Below are 19,901 nucleotides of genomic sequence, written 5' to 3'. Positions count from 1 at the left end.
TAAGAACCCCTTTGTCCCCCTGTCCATCAAAGCCCTAAATGGCAAGTCAGGCAGAGGTTTGCCCTTAAACACAATTGTTTTATTAATAACCATAAACATATTTTATGTATGTTTTTTTCAAATAATGAATTTGACCATTATGATGATAACGTGTGATAGCTGTGTGCAATTGGTTGGTTGATGGCAGTCTGTGTATGTATGTAGGCCTATGTATGTCTGTAGGCTACTGTAGGTGTGTGTGTGCGAGTGAAAGCCTGTGTATGTACTGTATGTGTGTATTATGTATGTTACTATGTTACAACCAATTATCAAAAATACAACCTCCTCCACTAGTAGGCTATTGGTTCAGGCTGTGGCTCGCAGTCAATGCATTTCATGTAGTTCACTGCTGGCACCACTAGAGCCTGCAAAATGACAGCTCACCAATCGCAGGATTTCTGTACAGCATGAGGGATCTGCTAATACAATGAGAGTCTGTAGTCAGCTGCGGTAAGCCAGCCTCTCCGGACTAACCCCGTACGCGCTCGGACTGCTGACAATCCACTGCGCGGATAACGCGCCGCGACTCCAGTTTTATTCAGTTTGTTTGGAAATCTCCACAAGGAACCGTAAACCGCGTTAACGATGACAATGATGGAAAGTGCCTGTACACTGCCTGAACTCCCCCGAAGTTTGCGGATTTCTATCGTCAAGTAAATGGATTATAATCGCGTGTATTATTTGTCCGCTGACACGGGACCCTTGGTTATAGCCACATGTGCGTTCAGGTATGACCGATATCCGCATGCATTAGCGTGATTGCTTGGTGCAGGGCTGTGTAAAAGCCTTCTGACTGCACATTGTGGATTTGTTACACCTTGCATGGAGTTGAATGAGCGCACGCTGCGATTTTGGCACCCTGGCAAGCCCCCGTGCACTGGAAAATAATAATGCATAGTGTTTTAATAATGTTGCGATGTACAGACACTCTAAAAAAATGTGTGGATCCTGAAGTCACGTTTGATTGTCATATGCACTTTGTTAGGTTTTGTTGTCTGTGACATCAGTAATGAGTAGAAATGTTAGCCTTGTTTCGAGTAGTCTACTTCCATTGAGTTAGGCTATACCCAGATAACAAATGTGTTTTCTACACGTTTCCCAAATATTTCATTTTTGAACGTCGACATATTCACGTAAGGTTTAAAGGACAATAGCTACAAACGTTATATCAACCGTGTAACAAATGAACACGACGTAGCCAGCTTACCTGAAAACTTCACTTGTAAAAACTTTTTTAAATCGTTTATTTTTCCACATTTGCTCTTTAACAAAAAACACTTCCTAAGTTCTTCATCAGGTTACTAATGTTTTTAAATAACAGTTCAAATCTCGTTGCACTGTCACGTTTTCTCTCTGGAACTTAATTTTTGGAACTTTAATCAAGCACAAGCATTGGGACGTTACATTATGTCATTTTTAAAACGTTAACATTGTCATTTTTAAAATTGACAAACAATATTTTTCTTTATTATTAAACACTCTAATGCTAAAACTCAAAAAAGTCAATTAGCCTACAACTCACGCCAGAAGCTGACTTTTCTAGTTATTTGAAACCATTATGTTTAGCACTGATATATTTTACAAATAAATCGAAAGCCCCCAACATTATAGTAATTAAAACCCCATAGGAAAATCTCAGCAGGTCATACCCGCACCGCAAAGTGCCACATGCATTTTGGAGCGTCTTTGCTTGTTTGCAATTCAAGGGTAAATAAATAACAGTTCATTTGACTTTACATCATAGCCTCCTGAAGAAACACTTTAAATATAAAGGCTATGTTTTATGTGTTTGAGGAGCGGAGACGTGTCTTAGGGCCCTATTTTAACGATCTAAGGGCATGGTCTAAAGCACACGGCGCAAGTGCACTTAGGGCGTGTCTGAATCCACTTGCTGGTTTAACATTGTAAAAATGGTCTAAAAGGTAGTCCCTATTCTCTGAATGATTAAAGGGTGTGTTTTGGGCGTAACGTGCAAAAAAACGAAACAATCAAAGTCTCTTCTCCTATTCCCTTGTGGATTCGCTATTTACATGGCGGAATTTGCAAGCGGAAAAACTGAACGCTTCTCTAGCGAGGAAACGGATCTGCTCGTGCGCGAGGTTAAAGCGCGCAAGCAGACCATCTACGGAACAAAGTGTACGCGGGTTGTGGACCCTCCTATAGGCGCACATTACTAACGCGCTGTTTAAATGACAAAAAATACTGCGCCATTGACTTCAAACCATGGGTTTCAGTTGGTCAATGGAGCAGACTATTTTAGTTGCCTCAAAATAGCAACGCGCCAACAATGTGCTTGAACACACCTCGTTTTCAGACCACCAGCCCATGGGCGCGCAAATGCATTTGCTATTTAAACAACCCGTCCTGTGGCAAAATGATAATTGCGTCGGGCTGAAACTAGCAAAAAACACTTGCGTCGCATACAACATTGCGCCGGTTGTATGATAGGGCCCTTAGTCTAGTAATTGTCGTTGAGTCATAGCCAATTAAATAGCCTGTGCGTAGCACGTCATCTTTTATAACATGAGATTTTGGCATAATTACATAAAAAACGGAGCACCCACATAGCTACATTAGACTTTACAACCCGTAAGTTGATTAAAACTGTTTTTCCCCATGACCTGAAAAGTAGCATTTCATCGATTTAGATAAAAATTAACAGCATATTTTAATGGCAGAGGTGGCTTATATGAAATGATCACAGTGTTATTCCTGATAACACTTAATAGTGTCTAAAGTTGTTTTTTTTCTGAATATGTGGATGCCGGGGTAAATTTTAGCATATTTGATGAATTCCACATAAACATTCACAAAGCGGAAAAAAAGCATATCATTGCCCAAATGAATTATTATTTAATCAAAAATAAGTAATTGTGTTGTTTTTCTGGTTGTGACCATTAAAGGGTTAACGGAGAGGGGAACTAAAGGTCATGGGAGAGGCAGCTCCGACTCAGGCCACCCCAAGTGGTTTTGCACCCATGTTGGGCGTCGGGATGGGAGGATCAATCACACCAATCGCCACTTCAAGAGGATCCGCCGTTCCTCAGCTCCACAGTGCCATAGTGGAGCGCTTGCGTGCCAGAATAGAGCTTTGCCGGCGGCATCACTCCACTTGCGAGGACCGCTACGAGCGCGGCCTGGCGGAAAACTCGGACCGGGAACACGAGAACACGCTGCAGCTCCTAAACATCGTCCATCAGGGCCCCGGGAACAGGAAGACCAAGGGCAGTAGATCGGCCCCTCAGCATCCTCCTGAATACAGCAGAGTGAACGGTGAACATAAAGGCCACAGCTCGTCGGAGGCAGAATCCAAAATTTCTTCGCAAATAGCAGTAAGTTTTTACGGGTTGTATGTGAACTACACCCACATCATAAATCGTATAATCTGTCTAATACACATAGGGACGGACACGTGTCAGACCAATTCCCCAGAGAAGGACATCAACACACTGATATGATGTGATTACTGTGGGTGTGTGAGGGGGAGATGGGGGTGTGTGTTTAATTAAAAAGGGCCCTGCAGGCAGGCACATGATTCTTTTAAAGGTCTTTTAAAAATATAACGAAACAAAATATAACCTAAAAGGAGGTGGTGATTCACATTTCCACGCAGTCCCTCCTGCATAATGAAGTATTTTCATTCTTAAGTCACATTGGAAAATGTTTGAATGCCATTGCATTATAATATGGGATTTAATTCAAAGAAAGATAGAATATACACTTGGCCACTTTATTAGGTACATCTTGCTAATGTAGCACCGGGCTGGAACTGCTTTTGCCTCCAGAACGGCCTTAAAGAGATGAGTTGAGCTTTTGTGGCACGGCATGTTCTCCTGCTGGAAGAGGCCATCAGAAGATGACACTGTGTTCATAAAGGGATGGACATGGTCAGCAATAATACTCAGGTTGGCTGTGGTGTTTAAACGATGCTCAGTTGTTACTAAGGGGCCCAAAGTGTGTGAAGAACAATATCCCACCACACACCATCACACCAACAGCCTGAACCGCTGATACAAGCCAGGATGAATCCATGCTTTCATGTTGTTTATGCCCATTTATGAACCAGAAATCCAGACTCATCAGACCAGGCAACGTTTTTCAAATCCTCTATTGTCTAATCTTGGTGAGTCGGTGTGAATTGTAGCCTCAGTTTGCTGTTGTTATCTGACAGGAGTGACGCCGGTGTGTCTTCTGCTGCTGTCGCTCTTCTGCTTCAAGGTTTGACGTGTTTTCAGAGATGCTCTTCTGCAGACCTCGGTTGTAACGTGGTTTTTAAAGTTACTGTTGCCTTTCACTCAGCTTGAACCAGTCTGGCTTTTCTCCTCTGACCTCTGGCATCAACAAGCCATTTTCGCCAGTCACTGAATATTTTCTCTTTCTCTGCCCATTCTCTGTAAACCCTAGAGATGGTTCATGGTTGTGTGTGAAAATCCCAGTAGATCAGCAGTTTCTGAAATACTCAGACCAGCCCATCTGCCACATTCTTCCCTACTCAGTTTGAACTTCCACAGATTGTCTTGATCGCGTTGAACAGGTGTATCTAATAAAGTGGCCGGTGAGTGTACACACAGTTAAACACACACATGATTTATTTTCAGATGCCACTTAGTTTGATATCTGTTGACATTCGTTTTTAATAGTTGCTTAAGTTTCCAAATACTTAAACACCACTGTGTACAAATGTGTGCATATTGTCACAAATATTGATAATGTAGGGAAAATATTTCTTAGTAATTAAAAACCATATATTTTTGTACTGTAGCCTCAGCTTTTATAACAGACAGAAGTACTTGTGGTCAACTGGTCAGTTCTGGTTCTGACTTCACAGTTTGACACCGCAGTCTCTCTACTCATGGACACGCTTTACTGATGGTGTAATTCTGAAATCTTCTGTAAAATAACACATTTGGTTGAATTAACGCAAAATATCAAGATAAAATATGATTTATATGGTTTGTGTTCTAGAATTTGTTAAGTGTTTGTTTAGACATAGTTAAGGTCTAGTTTATTATAGGTTTATTCTTGCAAAATGCATAATCATAAAGCGAGGCATCAGGTTTTCCTTTCAACAGCTTTTGAAAGTGCACATCAATATCGATCCAGCAAACTTAACAAAGACATAAATTGCTGGATGGTGAAATCTCGCAAACACAGCATGAATGGTCTCGTGTTTTGTTCCACACCATGCATTGTCGTGCTCTATTATCAAAGGTTTGATAAATTGCTCCACTAAGCACCTTCTTGAATGATGGTTTTCCTATAAAGCCATTTGAAGCATGCAGCCTACGCATAAATGGTTAGAGCTATTCAATAGCACATGTCCTGGTTTTGTTTACTCGAAGTCAAACAGGCCTTGAAAACACGATTGTCCAGTAATTCAGTGTTATGGGCTCACGGATGAATTTGTTTTTTCCTAAATTCGGAGTAATGACCGACTTGGGAACATAGGGGGATTGTGGAATATCCTCTCATGGAAGAGAAAGTGGGAGATTATGAATGCTCCGTTTGCTTATCTAAAGAGATCAACCTTCAATTTGCCCAGTTTATATCTATGAAACAATCTTCAATGATATTCTTTTATGATGCATGGTTCATGCAGTACTTCCCAATGAAGTGAAGAAAAAGAAGTACGCTTAATTGAATTGAATATGCAATTGTACTTTAAATCTTACAATCAACTAAATTTGTCAAAACTGTACTTGAAGATAATATAATATCAATGTAATAAATGGCCACTTAGGTGTACCTAAAAAGAGGGTGCATTATGTTTATTAACACACTTAAATACACGTACGTGCACTTTATTATGATGTAAAATTAAAAGTACACACAATACATGTGTGTGTACTGTGTATAATAATTGTGTATATATAAATACAAAAATATGCATGTATATATTTAAGAATTTTTTTTATTTTGGATGCGATTAATCGCGATTAATCGTTGCCCAGCACTAATTTTAAATCATATTTCATATCCGTGATAACTAACATACACTTTATTGTACATTTAAATAGTGTTTTATTCAATATTGAATTTAAATATATTTAAAGTGTATGGAATTGCAACTAATTACAATATTTAACATTTTAAAGTATATTTTAGTTTGCCACATTTTCTATCTCCTTTTTAAGTGGGTCAAAAATAGTACTAAAAACTTCAGCCTATTGAATTTAATATAGATTTAAGCATTTAATTGCAATTAAGCGTTCGAAAACAACATATTCAGTTCACACTTAGGTTTATTTATTTTTAAAGTATTATTATTTCCGTTATAAGAATAGAATAACAAATCTTCAATTTCTTACCTTCATGTCGTTCCAAACCTGTTTGACTTTCTTTCCTTTATGGAACACAAAAGAAGATGTTTTGAAACATGTTTCAGTGTTTTTTTGTTTTTGTTTGTCCATACAATGAAAGTCAATTGTATAGTCAAAGAGAGTCTTTGCCTATAACTTTTTGGACAAAAACATTTGAAACATTCTTCAAAATATCTTCTTTTGTGTTCCGCAGAAGAAAAAGCCATTATGAGAAAGATGTTATGATGAGTAAATTATGGGTTTTTTTTGTTGTTGAGTGAACTATCCCATAAGCAATGCTTATTGGAAAGACTAAACCTTCAATCTAATGTTTAAGGATGTAGCAACATAATTGGACATAATTAAGCATGACAGGCAGGCATTAGGAATAATAGGTGGAAGAAGGAAATGTCAAAGTGTTTCCTGGTGTTTCTTGGCTGTAGTGCTTTAGGAGTGGAAGCTGAAGCTGGCCTAGGCTTAGTTTCACTCCACCTGAATGTGAAACAATCAGTCCAGCTCCGTGGAGGCCACTTTAAGCCCAGCAAAACTGTCTGTGCCTTACTTGAGGGGAAATGAATGGGTCCCTGGGCAGTTTGTCCCATGGTTGATATTCATGTTGACATGAAAATGAATTAGTCCTACATGAGCACACTCATGTTTTGGCAGAACGCCTAAGCAACTGGTTAAAAAGTCAAGGAGAGAGTCACATATTTGACTGCTAGCATAAAGCGTGGTCCAGTTGCATTTTATTTTTAAAAGAACACGGCGAGTTTTTGGGACTTTCGCTTATTCACCGTATCCCCCAGAGTTAGATAAGTCCATACATACCCTTCTCATCTCCGTGCGTGCCGTAACTCTGTCTGACGCACCCACCGCTAGCCTAGCTTAGCACAAAGACTGGAGGTAAACAGCTCCAGCTAGCATACTGCTCCCAATAAGTGACAAAATAATGCCAACATTTTCCTATTTACATGTTGTGATTTGTATAGTCACAGCGTGTACAAATAACAAGGTCACATGAGACACAGCCATCTTCTAACCGTATACCTAACCTGGGAACTATATTCTCAGAAGATGAAGCACTGCTACTTCTGCGGAGTGATTAGCGCAACGCTCTGAGCGAACTCTCGTCTCCTCACCACGAGGCTTCTCAGGCGCCGCGAGCAAATCACTCCGCAGAAGTAGCAGTGCTTCGCCTTCTGAGCAATAGGAAAATGTTGGCGTTATTTTGTCACTTATTGGGAGCATTATGCTAGCTGGAGCCATTTACCTCCAGTCTTTGTGCTAAGCTAGGCTAGCGGTGGGTGCGTCAGACATAGTTACGGCACGCACGGAGATGAGAAGGGTATGTATGGACTTATCTAACTCTGGGGGATACGGTGAATAAGCTAAAGTCCCTAAAAGTCGCTGTGTTCCTTTTAAAGGTTTTTTGAGGGACATATGATGTTTGGGGCATTTTTGGTGAAACACTTGATTATCATTTAAAGATTTGATACCACTAACCTGGCAATCTTAGACCAAACAAATGGGACAATTCTCAACAGTAATGATTTTATCAAACTGCTACTCCATAAAACTGACTGTTTTCAATCGGACTGGTACGTTTTTTTGGACATTTTGTTAGGCCTGTCAGATTGAAACTGCTGATTTTCAGTCAGCTCTTGTCATTTTGGTGCGCAATATGCATCCGACAGCCATCAAACAGATTGAGTGTGATCCGTGGGTATGTCGTTTAAGGCTAAGTCTGAGGATTTTGAAGGATGGAGGGCTTGCTGATCATTTAAATCAGAGCTATGTGCAGCAACAAATGCATTATAAGCGTTAAGTGTGACCTACAAAACAAGATAAAAATGTACAAGTGGAAGGCTGAGGCATAAATAGAAGAGAACTTTAGGAAACTCGAGTAGGATTGCTCATGCTGCTTAAATCAAAAGCATTCCCTCTTCATCTGTGCTGGCTCTCCTAGAGGTTTCTTTGTGAGGTGCGCCTTGTGTATACCTCATGTTTTATTCACAGTCTGAGACATGACTGGGGCTTTGAAGAGCGCTGAAACCATTCGGCATATACATCCCCACCTCCATTTGCACAACACGATGGCTGCAGGCAGAAATCGCCCCCTCAGCGTCTAGCATCAGCCTCTGTTACCCAAATTCTGAGTTTTAGTCTATTCTAGTTAACCAAGGGAAATGATGAAACTGGAAGAACTTTCTAGGCCGACGAAACATGCCCTGAGAAGCATGCGTATGTGACAATGTAGTTTGTGGCTTAATTAAAGTTTCCGTCATATTTTAATGGGCTCTATTAATCCCGTGGCACAGTATATCTGTCCTGGATCTGGAATGTGTGCTTGATTGTTGTCTCCAACTCTTTCAACTGCATGTTTGTCTCTGTCGTTCGGAAGCAGCAAAGATGTGGATATAGAGTACTTTTGAAGTCTGCATATTGACTTTGCTATATTACTCTTTTGGTTCATACAAATATTTGCACATTAAGAAAAGATATATATATATATATATATATATATATATATATATATATATATATATATATATATATATATATATATATATACTATGGCTCAAAATCTGCACGGGGTAATTTAATGTACCAAATCATGTAAAAATTATCATCTTTTATTTGAAAATGTAACATTTTCTTAAATTTTAATAATAGCCTAAATCTTTTAAACAACTGAGAAGATAGTGGTCAAACTACACTATAAAAATCAGCTAAGTTCCTGAATCGTACATAAGCAAAATCAGTTATTTAAGTTAATCTATTGCCAAAATGATTAAAAAAATTATCATTATTGAAAATATTGTCAAAATTAGAATGCGTAGTTCGTGGAAAACAAAATGTCTGTCAAAATATAACAGACAACTTCTTGTTTCCGTCAGGAACCAACACATTTTGAACGACGTTTACTAAGTTTTTCAATTGGTTTGGCGTTTATTCTCTTTACGTTGCATTTACACTCAGTTTCTTGATCATTTTGATTCAATTTCATTATGTATTATGCATGTTATCGTCTCTGACAGACAGCATTTTGGAGCCATTTTCTCCCTCTTCTTGGAAAATGATGGTTTTCCAGGAAAAGCGTGTACTCGCTGGGCCTCTGCTTCTCGTAAATACTATGTATTCACATTATTTTTTTGACAGACATCGATGTCGTGATATTCAAATGATGTGAATTTGAAAACAGACGGATCGTGAGGAAATAATTATTTATTTATTTGCCAGGAAGTATTCAGTGAAGTGATTGATGTGCATGAACGTGTCACCGACAGCCAGCCTTAGTTTTTGACGGACGTCATAACGTGCGTGAGAGGGGGAACTATATTTGTAAGTGACCGTTTGCAAAGACCCGCCCCCCCTAGTTACTGTCGCTATGTCCGACAAGCTTCACCGCTCTCACGCCACACCATGTTCTCACGCAGTGAAAAATACCGCGGAGCAGAGAGGAGACTGACAACATGCTGACAGACAGGACAGACCAGGTTACTTTTCGGTTAATTTTGATATTAAACGTATTTGGTCATTTTTTAAAATACCGTTTTGTGGCTCTTTAATGTGTCGTGACAGATCGCTGTAGAGCCTCAGTTAAAGCTGCTCGTGAACCGATCATCTCTTCCTTCTAGTTAATTTATAGCATCAAATAAACATGAATGAACATCAGAAGGAATGTTGTTTTAACCGTGGAAAGGCGTCAGTACACTCCGTTTTTCAAGTTCAAATCCTCCCATGTTAATCTACTAACTCTACTGACAGTTTTGTCGGACAAAATGGTGGATGGCGAAGTATGATTGGTCAGATCACCTGTCAATCAAGCTCCCTGCGAAGGGTCAATTCGCCTTTGGCTAAGCCACGCCCTAGAATGTAGATTGACCAATCACAGCGCAGCCAAGAACGACACTTTTTGAGTGTCAAGTGTGACACCTGACAAGTGTCGTTTTTGGATTAAACTGTGTGGACGTCCTCAGTCAGCGAAACCCCTCAAGATCAACAAGCTCACTTTTGTGTGCTCTATTTTTGCTTTTAACCTTACTGTGAAGTTATTCTAGTTCGACAGTTTTATGCTGTTTAGCTCATGATTTCGGTTCTCTACCCTAATTGTTGATACGCTAGCACACGCTGCTAATAAATACAACTTTATACTCGCGTAGTCCGTTTGCTTTGTAAAAACGATTATAGAAGTGAAGAGACCTACCCAGCTTTGCATGAACAGTGTTTCTCCTGATATTGTTAGTCCCAGCCTCCGTCTCCATTAGGATATGCGGAGGGTCATTTTTTGACTGTGACCGACCGTTATGCTTTTGCCTCTATTTGGATGCCTTGTTGTTGCTTGGGTTTCACCGGTATGTCTTGAATATAGCCTTCGAACGCATACTGCAGCCCCTTTTGCCTACTTCTATCGGACACTTTATTTGCTGCTTTATAAAAGTTTGATAAAATTCCAGCAGGAAGAGCCGTCACAGCATAAGCCATGTTGATACCAAACCAGAGCCCAGATGAAGTTGTCGGAGGTAGCAACAGTAACTAAGGGGGGCGGGGCTTAGCCAAAGGTGAATTATTAAACATTCTGTAGATGTTCGAAATGCTTTTTGCGTAATTCACTATACTTATTTCGTGGCTTAAATAAATTACATGTTACTCAGAGACTGACATGTTGGCTTGTAAAAATTTTTACATTTAAATTAGACTAATTTAATAAAGTGCCTAAAACCCCCTTAGCTGTTCTAAATCCACTGTAAAACACGGCTTCAAGGGGCTTATTACTTTTATAAAACAGTTTCTCCAATAAAAATATAAATTTTTATATTTATTTTATTCATAAAGTAAACACCAGCAACAAAAAATATAACGTTATAAAACACATTTATTCCTCCGCCAAGAAATATAGTTCCAAAGAGGTTGCTAAGCAACACATACAGCAACAGAGAATCACAAACGGCAGTTGCGCAGTAACACTAATGTAATGCGCTCACAGGTGTGTGTTTGTTGAGTAATTTACAACGGCTTCGAATGGGCTCAACCAATCAGAATCAAGGACTGGAACTATCCGTTTCATAAAATTACCCTTAGATGACTTTTAAAGGGCACCTATTATGACATTTAAAATGTTCCTAATGTTGTTTAGGGAGTCCCCAACAACAGTTTTACGTGCATGCAATGACAAAAAACACTTTTGTTGTCGTATAATATGCATTTATTTTTACCTGATTTGCTCACCGACTCCCAAATGAATCGTTCAACGACTCATTTTTCCAAACCCCTCCTTTGCGCGACGCTAATCTGCGATTGGTCAGATGACCCAGCAGTGTTTACAGAGATAATACTTATTGTTTAACACTGAGTACAATGATGCTTTTATCAATTAAATTGTGTTATAATAATGATTATAGTCCACTGCTTTGTAGTTTGTAGTAAAAAAACTAAAAATAAGATGAAGAATGTAATGTTATGTTAGTGAGCATAGCCCAGAGTTCATATTGTAAAAGCACAATCAGTCTTTGTTTGCGTTGGCCTGATGCATAAACATAACGTTTTTACAAAAATAAAAAAAATAAAATGTAGTTACGTTACTACGAGGTATTACTCTATTCTTTAAGACAACTCCGAAAACAACGACAAACACTTCACATATCTCAATACAATTGCCATTGAAGACCTAGAAGCTAAACGGTGCTTACACAACAAACAAAATAATTATTAAGCATGCTACATAAAACATAAAAGCAACAATTATTAATAACACTTACAGGTTGTGATACGGAGGAGGAAGCTGATGCAAATACACTTGGAACTGAACCTTCCTTCAATATCAGCCGGCTCGCGAATCCAAGTTTGATTGCATTTAAGTTGGTAAAGCAATTGTCTTCAAAATGGCGCGAGCAAAGCACAAGGCTCGGACTATACTTCTGTGGTATAGTTATATGAATTGTAGCCACTTAATCTTCAAATGCTCCTCCTTGGGCAGATGAAAAAAGTGGGCTTTTGAGTCGCACTTCAGAACACAGCGTCTCGTCACCCTGATATTTTCCCTGCTGGCCTTGGAGCGCAATAAGTGGGCGTATCGTATTCAAATAACTTGACAAGTTGACGTCATCTATTCAGAGAAAAAGCTTCGGTCTTCTAACGATTCATAAAAATGACTCCGAGTCGACTCTTACTTTTGAAAGACAATAACTTTATATACGGTACACTTTCATATTTCAAACTTTGCAGGATGTTTTTGTTCACTTAGATCTATGTTACACACTACATGAAAGGTACATTTCAAAATTTTGGTGCCCTTTAAACGTCCAAATACTTGTGGGGCCACAAAGAATATTCCTGTAGCAAAGCAGAGAGGGAAAGAGTTGTGTTGACTTGCTTTGCACCAGCCAGTGGTTGTGAGATGATAGACGCATTCATGCTTAGTGTGATTTGCCTAGCACAGAGAAAGCACACAGACCACTCCGATATCTGTCAGGTTTTTCCTGCCCGACTAAACAGAACAGAGCAGAGAAAAGAGGAGAAGCGTTAGAGGGGGTGGTTCACTATATCTTTCGACAAGTCTTGTGCTCTGTTGAACTCACCTGAAATTCAACCCTTGTGGGAAACTGCATCCCCAGGTGTGTATGCAAGGGCCACGAGTGGATGATAAAATCTGTGACTCTCTGCTGCAAAAACAATAACCCACAAACCCCCCAACCCACAATTTATGCCTTTGTGAACGTTACAGTATGTGGGAGTTGAATAAATGACTGATATGACTCAAATATCCACACTCCCCTGTGATATCAGTTGGCCTTTCACTTTCCATCATTACATAATTTCACTGTAAACAACATTAGATTAACCACATTATCAAGGTTTTTCCTTGCTCTAACCATTAGCATCTGCCATTAATGAACATCTGACAAACAGTGAAAGGCTAGTTCTCCCTGAGAAGAAGGTTAGATAAATGTGTTTCACTGGTTTTCACACACAACAATGCGAACTACTTCTATTTTTTTAAATAAAAGATCACAAAACATGGTGTTAACTTAACATAATTATTAGTAATGCACTGGCATTAAAGGGTTTGTACACCCCGATATGAAAATGATCCCATCATTTAGTCACCCTTAAGCCATATTAGGTGTGTATATGACTTTCTTCTTTTAGCCTAACACAATCTGAGTTATATTCAAAAATATCCTGACTCTTCCAAGCTTTACAATGGGAGTGAATGGTACCTTAGATTTTGAAGCCCCAAAAAGCACATCCATCCATCAAAGAAAGAAAAAAGTAATCCATACGGCTCCAGGGGGTTAATAAAGGCCTTCTGAAGCAAAATAATGAGTTTGTGTAAGAAACATACATATTTATAACTTCACATAAACTATAATCAATGGCTTCCATGACCGTACGCGAGTCAAGTCGGGAGTATGTGGACTCATTTATTTGAAGGGGTGGTTGATTATGATTTCACTTTTCTAACTTTAGTTAGAGTGTAATGTTGCTGTTTGATCATAAACAACATCTGCAAACGCTCAAAGTTCAAAGCAAAGGGAGATATTTGCTTTTAAAGAAATATTTTTTTAAGGACAACAACAAACGGCTGGTAGGGACTACACGACATTCCTCACGGGTTGACATCACTAACCCTAAAATTTACATAAACCCCGCCCCCGGAACGCGATTTATAGATTATCAAGACAGAATATGCTAATCAATGACTAGAAGATAACTACACATAAGCGACATAAATTCACCAACTAACCATTCAGAAATGTCCTGTTGTTTTTTACATCAATTCTTGAGTCTCTCCATCATTGTCTGACTCCGGTTTGAACATAAAACGCTAAAAGTTTTTGACATTTTCAGTGCATGTGTGTGTGAGGTAAAAGGACACGAGCTCTTGAAGCTCCGCCCCCTGTGCCGGGAGCAGAAGTTCATTTGCATTTAAAGGGACAGACACAAAAACTGTGCGTTTTTGTTCACCCTCAAAAAGTGACAATTTTAACATGCTATATAAACATATCTGTGGGGTATTTTCAGCTAAAACTTCACACACACACTCTGGGGACATCAGAGACTTATTTTACATCTTGTGAAAAGGGCATTATACCACCCCTTTAATAACTCGCTGTTAATCATTGTAAAAGTTAATCGATAGGGAAAATAATCGTTCCAGCTCTAGTACGGAGAGTGTTTGAGACCGCTTTTGCTCACCTCATCTGAAATCTCCCAAATTATAAGTGACAATAGATTTCCCAGGCATAGAATTGTGATTTGATTTGTGAAACTTCAAACACATCCCACTTTTCCGAGGGAAATGAGAAAGTGGGCTCCTGATGTCAGCGTTGAACCCCTGGGTGGAATGCCGGGTCACATCAGGGGCTCTCGGGGTAGATCAGAGATCAGGCCTGTTTACATTTCAACTCAGGATATTTCTATCAGCCCGGCCAAACTGCTCCGCGTTCCCAGGCTCCTCGCTCACAGCCCTGAAAAGGAGCACAAGCCCTCTCTATTTCTCCTTTCCCTCCACACTCTCGTCCCTCCCTCCTGCTTCTCGTTCTCTGCCTCTCTGCCTCGAGGGTCAAAGTCAAAGTACAACTTCAGCAGAGAGTGGGTGGCAAAAAAACTTATTCCATACATTCTGTATATTGTAGCTATGTAGCTAGTTAAAAAAAAAAAATCTTGATTTGTTTCAGTCTTCATATATGACCGAATTTTTATTTTTGGGTGAACTATCCTTTGTAAGACAGAAGTTTTCAGATTTAAACATCAGTTACAGTTTAATGACATTTAAATACTATTAATATACTCAACCTCATGCCGTTTCAAACCTGTAGAAGCAACTTTATTTTTCAACACAAAATACGATATTTTGAAGAATGTTGGCAACCATGTGGTCTTGTTGATCATTGACTTCCATTGTATGAACATAAAGACAAAGAGACAAAATATCTTTTAAGGATACATCTCAGTATTTAGATTTTGCTTCATTTCAATACTTCATCACAAGTAGAATAATTGCGAATACATAGTTAATAATGAATATACAGTTTTTATACGTTTACATGCCCCTCAATGAATAATACTATTGATTAGCATTACCAAACATGGACGTTTTATTATTATTTTAATTTAATACTGTGAAGCTGCTTTGACACAATCTGTATTGTGAAAAGCGCTATACAAATATTCTTGACTTGACTTGACTTGACCCTTGCAGAATATGCATTAAAAAAAAAGTCAAGCCAAAGGCTGATCATATCAATTACCGTTACGTGTCCAGCGTTGTATAGAGCGATACATAAAACGCTTTACCATTCTGATTTATCAACTTTGTAGACGACCCTGCATCATTCACTCTTCCACTTCTTCTGAATCAGTTTTTGGTTCAAATATGGCTGAATTTAACCAATATTTCCACTTGCTGTTGCGCAGCGTTTGACAGCGTGGATCAGGTAGTCCGAGCTGTCGCGAGTGAGTGGAGGCGGGGCTAATTTGCATATTCATGGATCCTTGTGTATTCAATAAAGCAAGGGTGTAGAGTTACATTCCCGCTATTTCAAGCCATGAAGAAATAGTTTTCACAGGATTTGTTTTTAAATATGTCATTTTGATGATCAAAGATGATTGCAAGTCATTGACTGCAGGGGGACTTTAAAAATTGTGTTGCTCCAAACTCACATGACTGTCTGTCTCACCGTGGAGCACAGAAGATGATGTTTATCAGAATGTCCGAGCTGCTTCTTTCCTTAAAATGAAAGTTGGTGGGAAGCAGTGGCTCTCAAGCTCCAAAAAGGACAAAAATAAGCACCATAGATCATATCGTAAAAGGTCGTTCTGCATTTGCATGATGTAATGTTGAATGTTCAGAAAAATGCAGACCTGAGAGGTAACTTCAAGGTCATCTTTGTTTGTCGGTTCTGAGGTTTATTCCCTGTAACCTGAGAATAACCTTTTGACAAAGATGCAACGTTTGTTTTTACACGAAGTTCCTAACGGTTGATTGTTGCCAAATACCTTTAGGATTTCGCAAGATTAGTTTTTTTCTTCTTCTTTCTGTTTGTTGCATCTAGTTATTTTTAAACATCCCCCTTTTTACTCTTGTCTAAAGTCCGATTTTTGCCAGAAGTGTGTAGTTATTTTTTGTTCTTTTTCTTTAAGCATCTACACATTGTGTCTCGTATTCACAGAAGCCTGAAATATGAAATGTGGCACTGCCGGCATTTTCTCCGTCTCTTGAGAATGACGTGCTGACTCAAGAATGCTCAATGTTGCATTTCTGACACTGCTTTGGCACTCGCCTCTGCTCATAGCCTCATGATACATTGTGGGAAGAAAATATTAAATTCATTTCAAAGTCGTTAAAAGATCATTGTGATCACATGGAGGCAAACCAGTGTGGCTTTCCAAACTTGCCATGTTTAGAAAAAAAAATGTGTCAACCATGTAACTTTCCATTTACGTGACATATACAGTACAGCGCAGCTCTAACATGACGTTTGTGAGCTTTGTATGGTTTCATTAGTGGTGTTTACTATCACTACTACTATTGCACATGATTAGGGTTTGGGATTTGAGTAAACTACTAACCCTAAAGTACAAGTTTTCTCACATAACCCATCCTGTTGCTGTTCGGTGGGTACACAAACATGAACGAAACTTCAAATCGTGCATGTGTGAGGTCACCTTTCTAGCATTAAGACCAGAAAACACTAGAAACTGCATTGCAACACTTTATAAACCACACCGAACTCCATGTAGCAACATTCTGGCTCCACTTACGTTTGCTTTAGAAAATAATTTGTTCCTATTTTTATCTCGTATGTTATTGCTCAATTCAATTAATTAGCATTGCAGATTGCAATATTGCTGCAGGATCATGTATAACAATTGAATTCATTGCCAATGATTCATTGTCCAAGTCGGATATTCGCACTGATTTCACATAAAGGATCAGATGACTGGACTGTGAAAGTCATTGGAGTTGCACAACCCTATTTCCTTCCTTCAAACCATATTCATCAGAATGCCTTTAACCACTCCAGGCCACAGAGACAGAAAGAACATCCTAATATTTAAAAATGAGGAGTTATATTTCAAAATATGTGAAAATGAAACTGTTAGGGTTAGGGAAATTAAATAATGTGGTAGGGCTGGCTTAAATGAAAAAAAAAATATATATATATATTTTTATGTTTAGCTCAATTTAAAAAACTCACCTATAATATGAATTAAGTAACATTGTCTTTATTAACTCTCTGGTTAAAAAGTTATATGCCAAGCGCACCGCACCTGAAGTGATCAACATGGTGTAAATGTAAAACAAATGAGTTATTTGTTAAATAATCTTTGCAAATAGGCAAATATTGTACAAACGTATCTTAAGCATATTCTATACACTCAGAAATTATATATGTATATAAAAAAATTATAAACATTTCTTAGCCAAAAAGTAATAGCAATAACACCAGTAACAGGCTATTATTTACAGTAAAATAACAGCACCTGTCACCATCATGCAAACATGAAATATCAAACATACAGCTCTTTACAGGTTTTTGCATTCCATTGCGCTATTTTTCCTATTGATTTTATGTTCGTGTTTTTACATCTTTTAGTCTCGCCCATGAAACGCCATTCTAAAAACATGGCGCTCAGGTTAAAAAAAAGTCAAATTTTTTTTTATTTCCCATTCCACTGCCTCCTTTTTTTCACCTCAATGACGCATTTCTGAGTGAACAGCCGCTTAAGACCACAATTTATCGATTTTAAAATAAGATCGTGGCAAAGCATTGTCCGTCCATCCATCCATCCATCCATCCATCCATCCATCCATCCATCCATCCATCCATCCATCCATCCATCCATCCATCCCTCGTCTGTATCTTTAATGAATATTCACATTATTTTATGATTACTTTAATACATTATGTTTTATTATACCATGGTCTGGGTGAATACTCGATTCTGATTGGCTGCAGAGTGTCCGTTAAAAAGTGATAGAGGACACCTAAATAAACTGTCAGGCGTAACCAAGGAAACCAAGTTATTGTTTGTAACTTGTAACTTTCGATTTCGATTGTAAAACTAATTAAAATATAAACTAATGTTTTAAAAATGTGTTATTTAGCAAGTGACCATGGTATAAGCGGGTTAATGCCCTTCGAGGTGTCCATTGTCAGGTTTTAATGGACTTCGGCGGAGGCAACCGTCCTCCGCTGCGTGTCGGCCGGTTCACACCTCGCCGTCGTCCATTAAAACCTGACAATGAACACCTCGTCGGGCATTAACCCTTACCTATAATACAGGAAAATAAAATAAAAACATATTCATCAAATTGTACATAAGCTTTGCATAAAGAAAAGGTTATGACCATATTTTCATTGCAATTACAGTTTTTTTTTTACAGTCGCTAGGACACATTTCTCAATACTTAGGTCACTTTTTCAAAACTCTTCACTCCGTGAGCACAACAGAAGTATATGTGGGCTAAACTGTGGATCATTTATCATTGCTCTGGCACAAAATGCATTTAATGAATACATCTTTCAAATTACATGAATTCTTTTCTCACTTCGACACAACAACCACCAACCCTGTGTGCCTACAGGCCAATTTGCACACGCTTACAAACTGTTTTCAAAACTGTTCAACTTAAGTTCAAAACAATAGCATAATTCAATACTGTAAACGACAGCAATTTGCTAAATTTTTACAGTAATATTGTAATGAAATATACTTTGAATCTAAAAATTAAACCATATAAAAACAATTGGACCAACCACAGCTGATTCCTGTATCTGTATCGGTGGATGGTGTGTAGACAAATATTTGTACTTTGGAAAAAAAAGACTTGAAATATATAAAGTATTGCAGCACTGCATCATGTCTGATTCATTCCAGTAACATATGATTTGTAGAGATGTAGAAGAGAGAAAGCATTTACAGAGGAAAACATTGTATAATGCTCCTGTTGTTCGTGTTTTTTAGGTCATTGTTTTGTGGGTGATAAAGTGTGTTTGTTGGCTGTCAACCTTTGCTAGTGTTGTGGAAGAATGTGTTGATTTGAGACGTGTATGAAGGGATTTGGTAGTTTTAGTGCATTTTGAATGTGAAATGACAGTAACGGCTGTGTTGAGCTGAAAGTTGATTAGGAGAACTGTGTGAAGAGTTTTGAAAAAGTGACTTAAGTATTGAGAAATGTGTCCTAGCGACTGTAAAAAACTGTAAGCTCTTTCTTTCTTTCTTTCTTTCTTTCTTTCTTTCTTTCTTTCTTTCTTTCTTTCTTTCTTTCTTTCTTTCTTTCTTTCTTTCTTTCTTTCTTTCTTTCTTTCTTTCTTTCCTTCTTTCTCATGGTCATTATTCTCAATGAATTGTCTCATTATATTGGTATTAGAGAATATGAGAGAGAAAGAGAGCTGGAGAGTGTATACCTGCACCTGGGTGTGTGTGTGTGGTGTGTGTGTGTGTGTGTGTGTGTGTGTGTGTGTGTGTGTGTGTGTGTGTGTGTGTGTGTGTGTGTGTGTGTGTGTGTGTGTGTGTGTGTGTGTGTGTGTGTGTGTGTGTGTGTGTGTGTGT

General features: G+C 38.5%; 1 protein-coding gene across 2 annotated transcripts in view; it reads left to right on the top strand.

Moving 5' to 3' along the window:
* The first annotated feature begins 396 nt into the window (after window positions 1-396).
* The window catches only part of maml2 (mastermind like transcriptional coactivator 2), a 77,126-nt gene continuing 57,621 nt past the window's right edge, over window positions 397-19,901 (top strand). Inside the window, exons 1-2 of one of the 2 annotated variants that reach the window (XM_079609406.1) lie at window positions 397-767; window positions 2,943-3,371. In XM_079609406.1, the coding sequence (XP_079465532.1) occupies window positions 2,970-3,371 (402 nt within the window). In that variant the 5' untranslated portion in view covers window positions 397-767; window positions 2,943-2,969. The remainder of the gene's footprint in view (window positions 768-2,942; window positions 3,372-19,901) is intronic. The other variant, XM_079609407.1, reaches the window with a different exon arrangement.

This window comes from Phoxinus phoxinus (genome assembly GCF_949152265.1).
Source record: "Phoxinus phoxinus genome assembly, chromosome: 4".
NCBI classification, from domain to species: Eukaryota; Metazoa; Chordata; class Actinopteri; order Cypriniformes; family Leuciscidae; genus Phoxinus; species Phoxinus phoxinus.
Note: the sequence above shows the minus strand (reverse complement) of the source record. Positions and strands in the feature narration are given on the sequence as shown.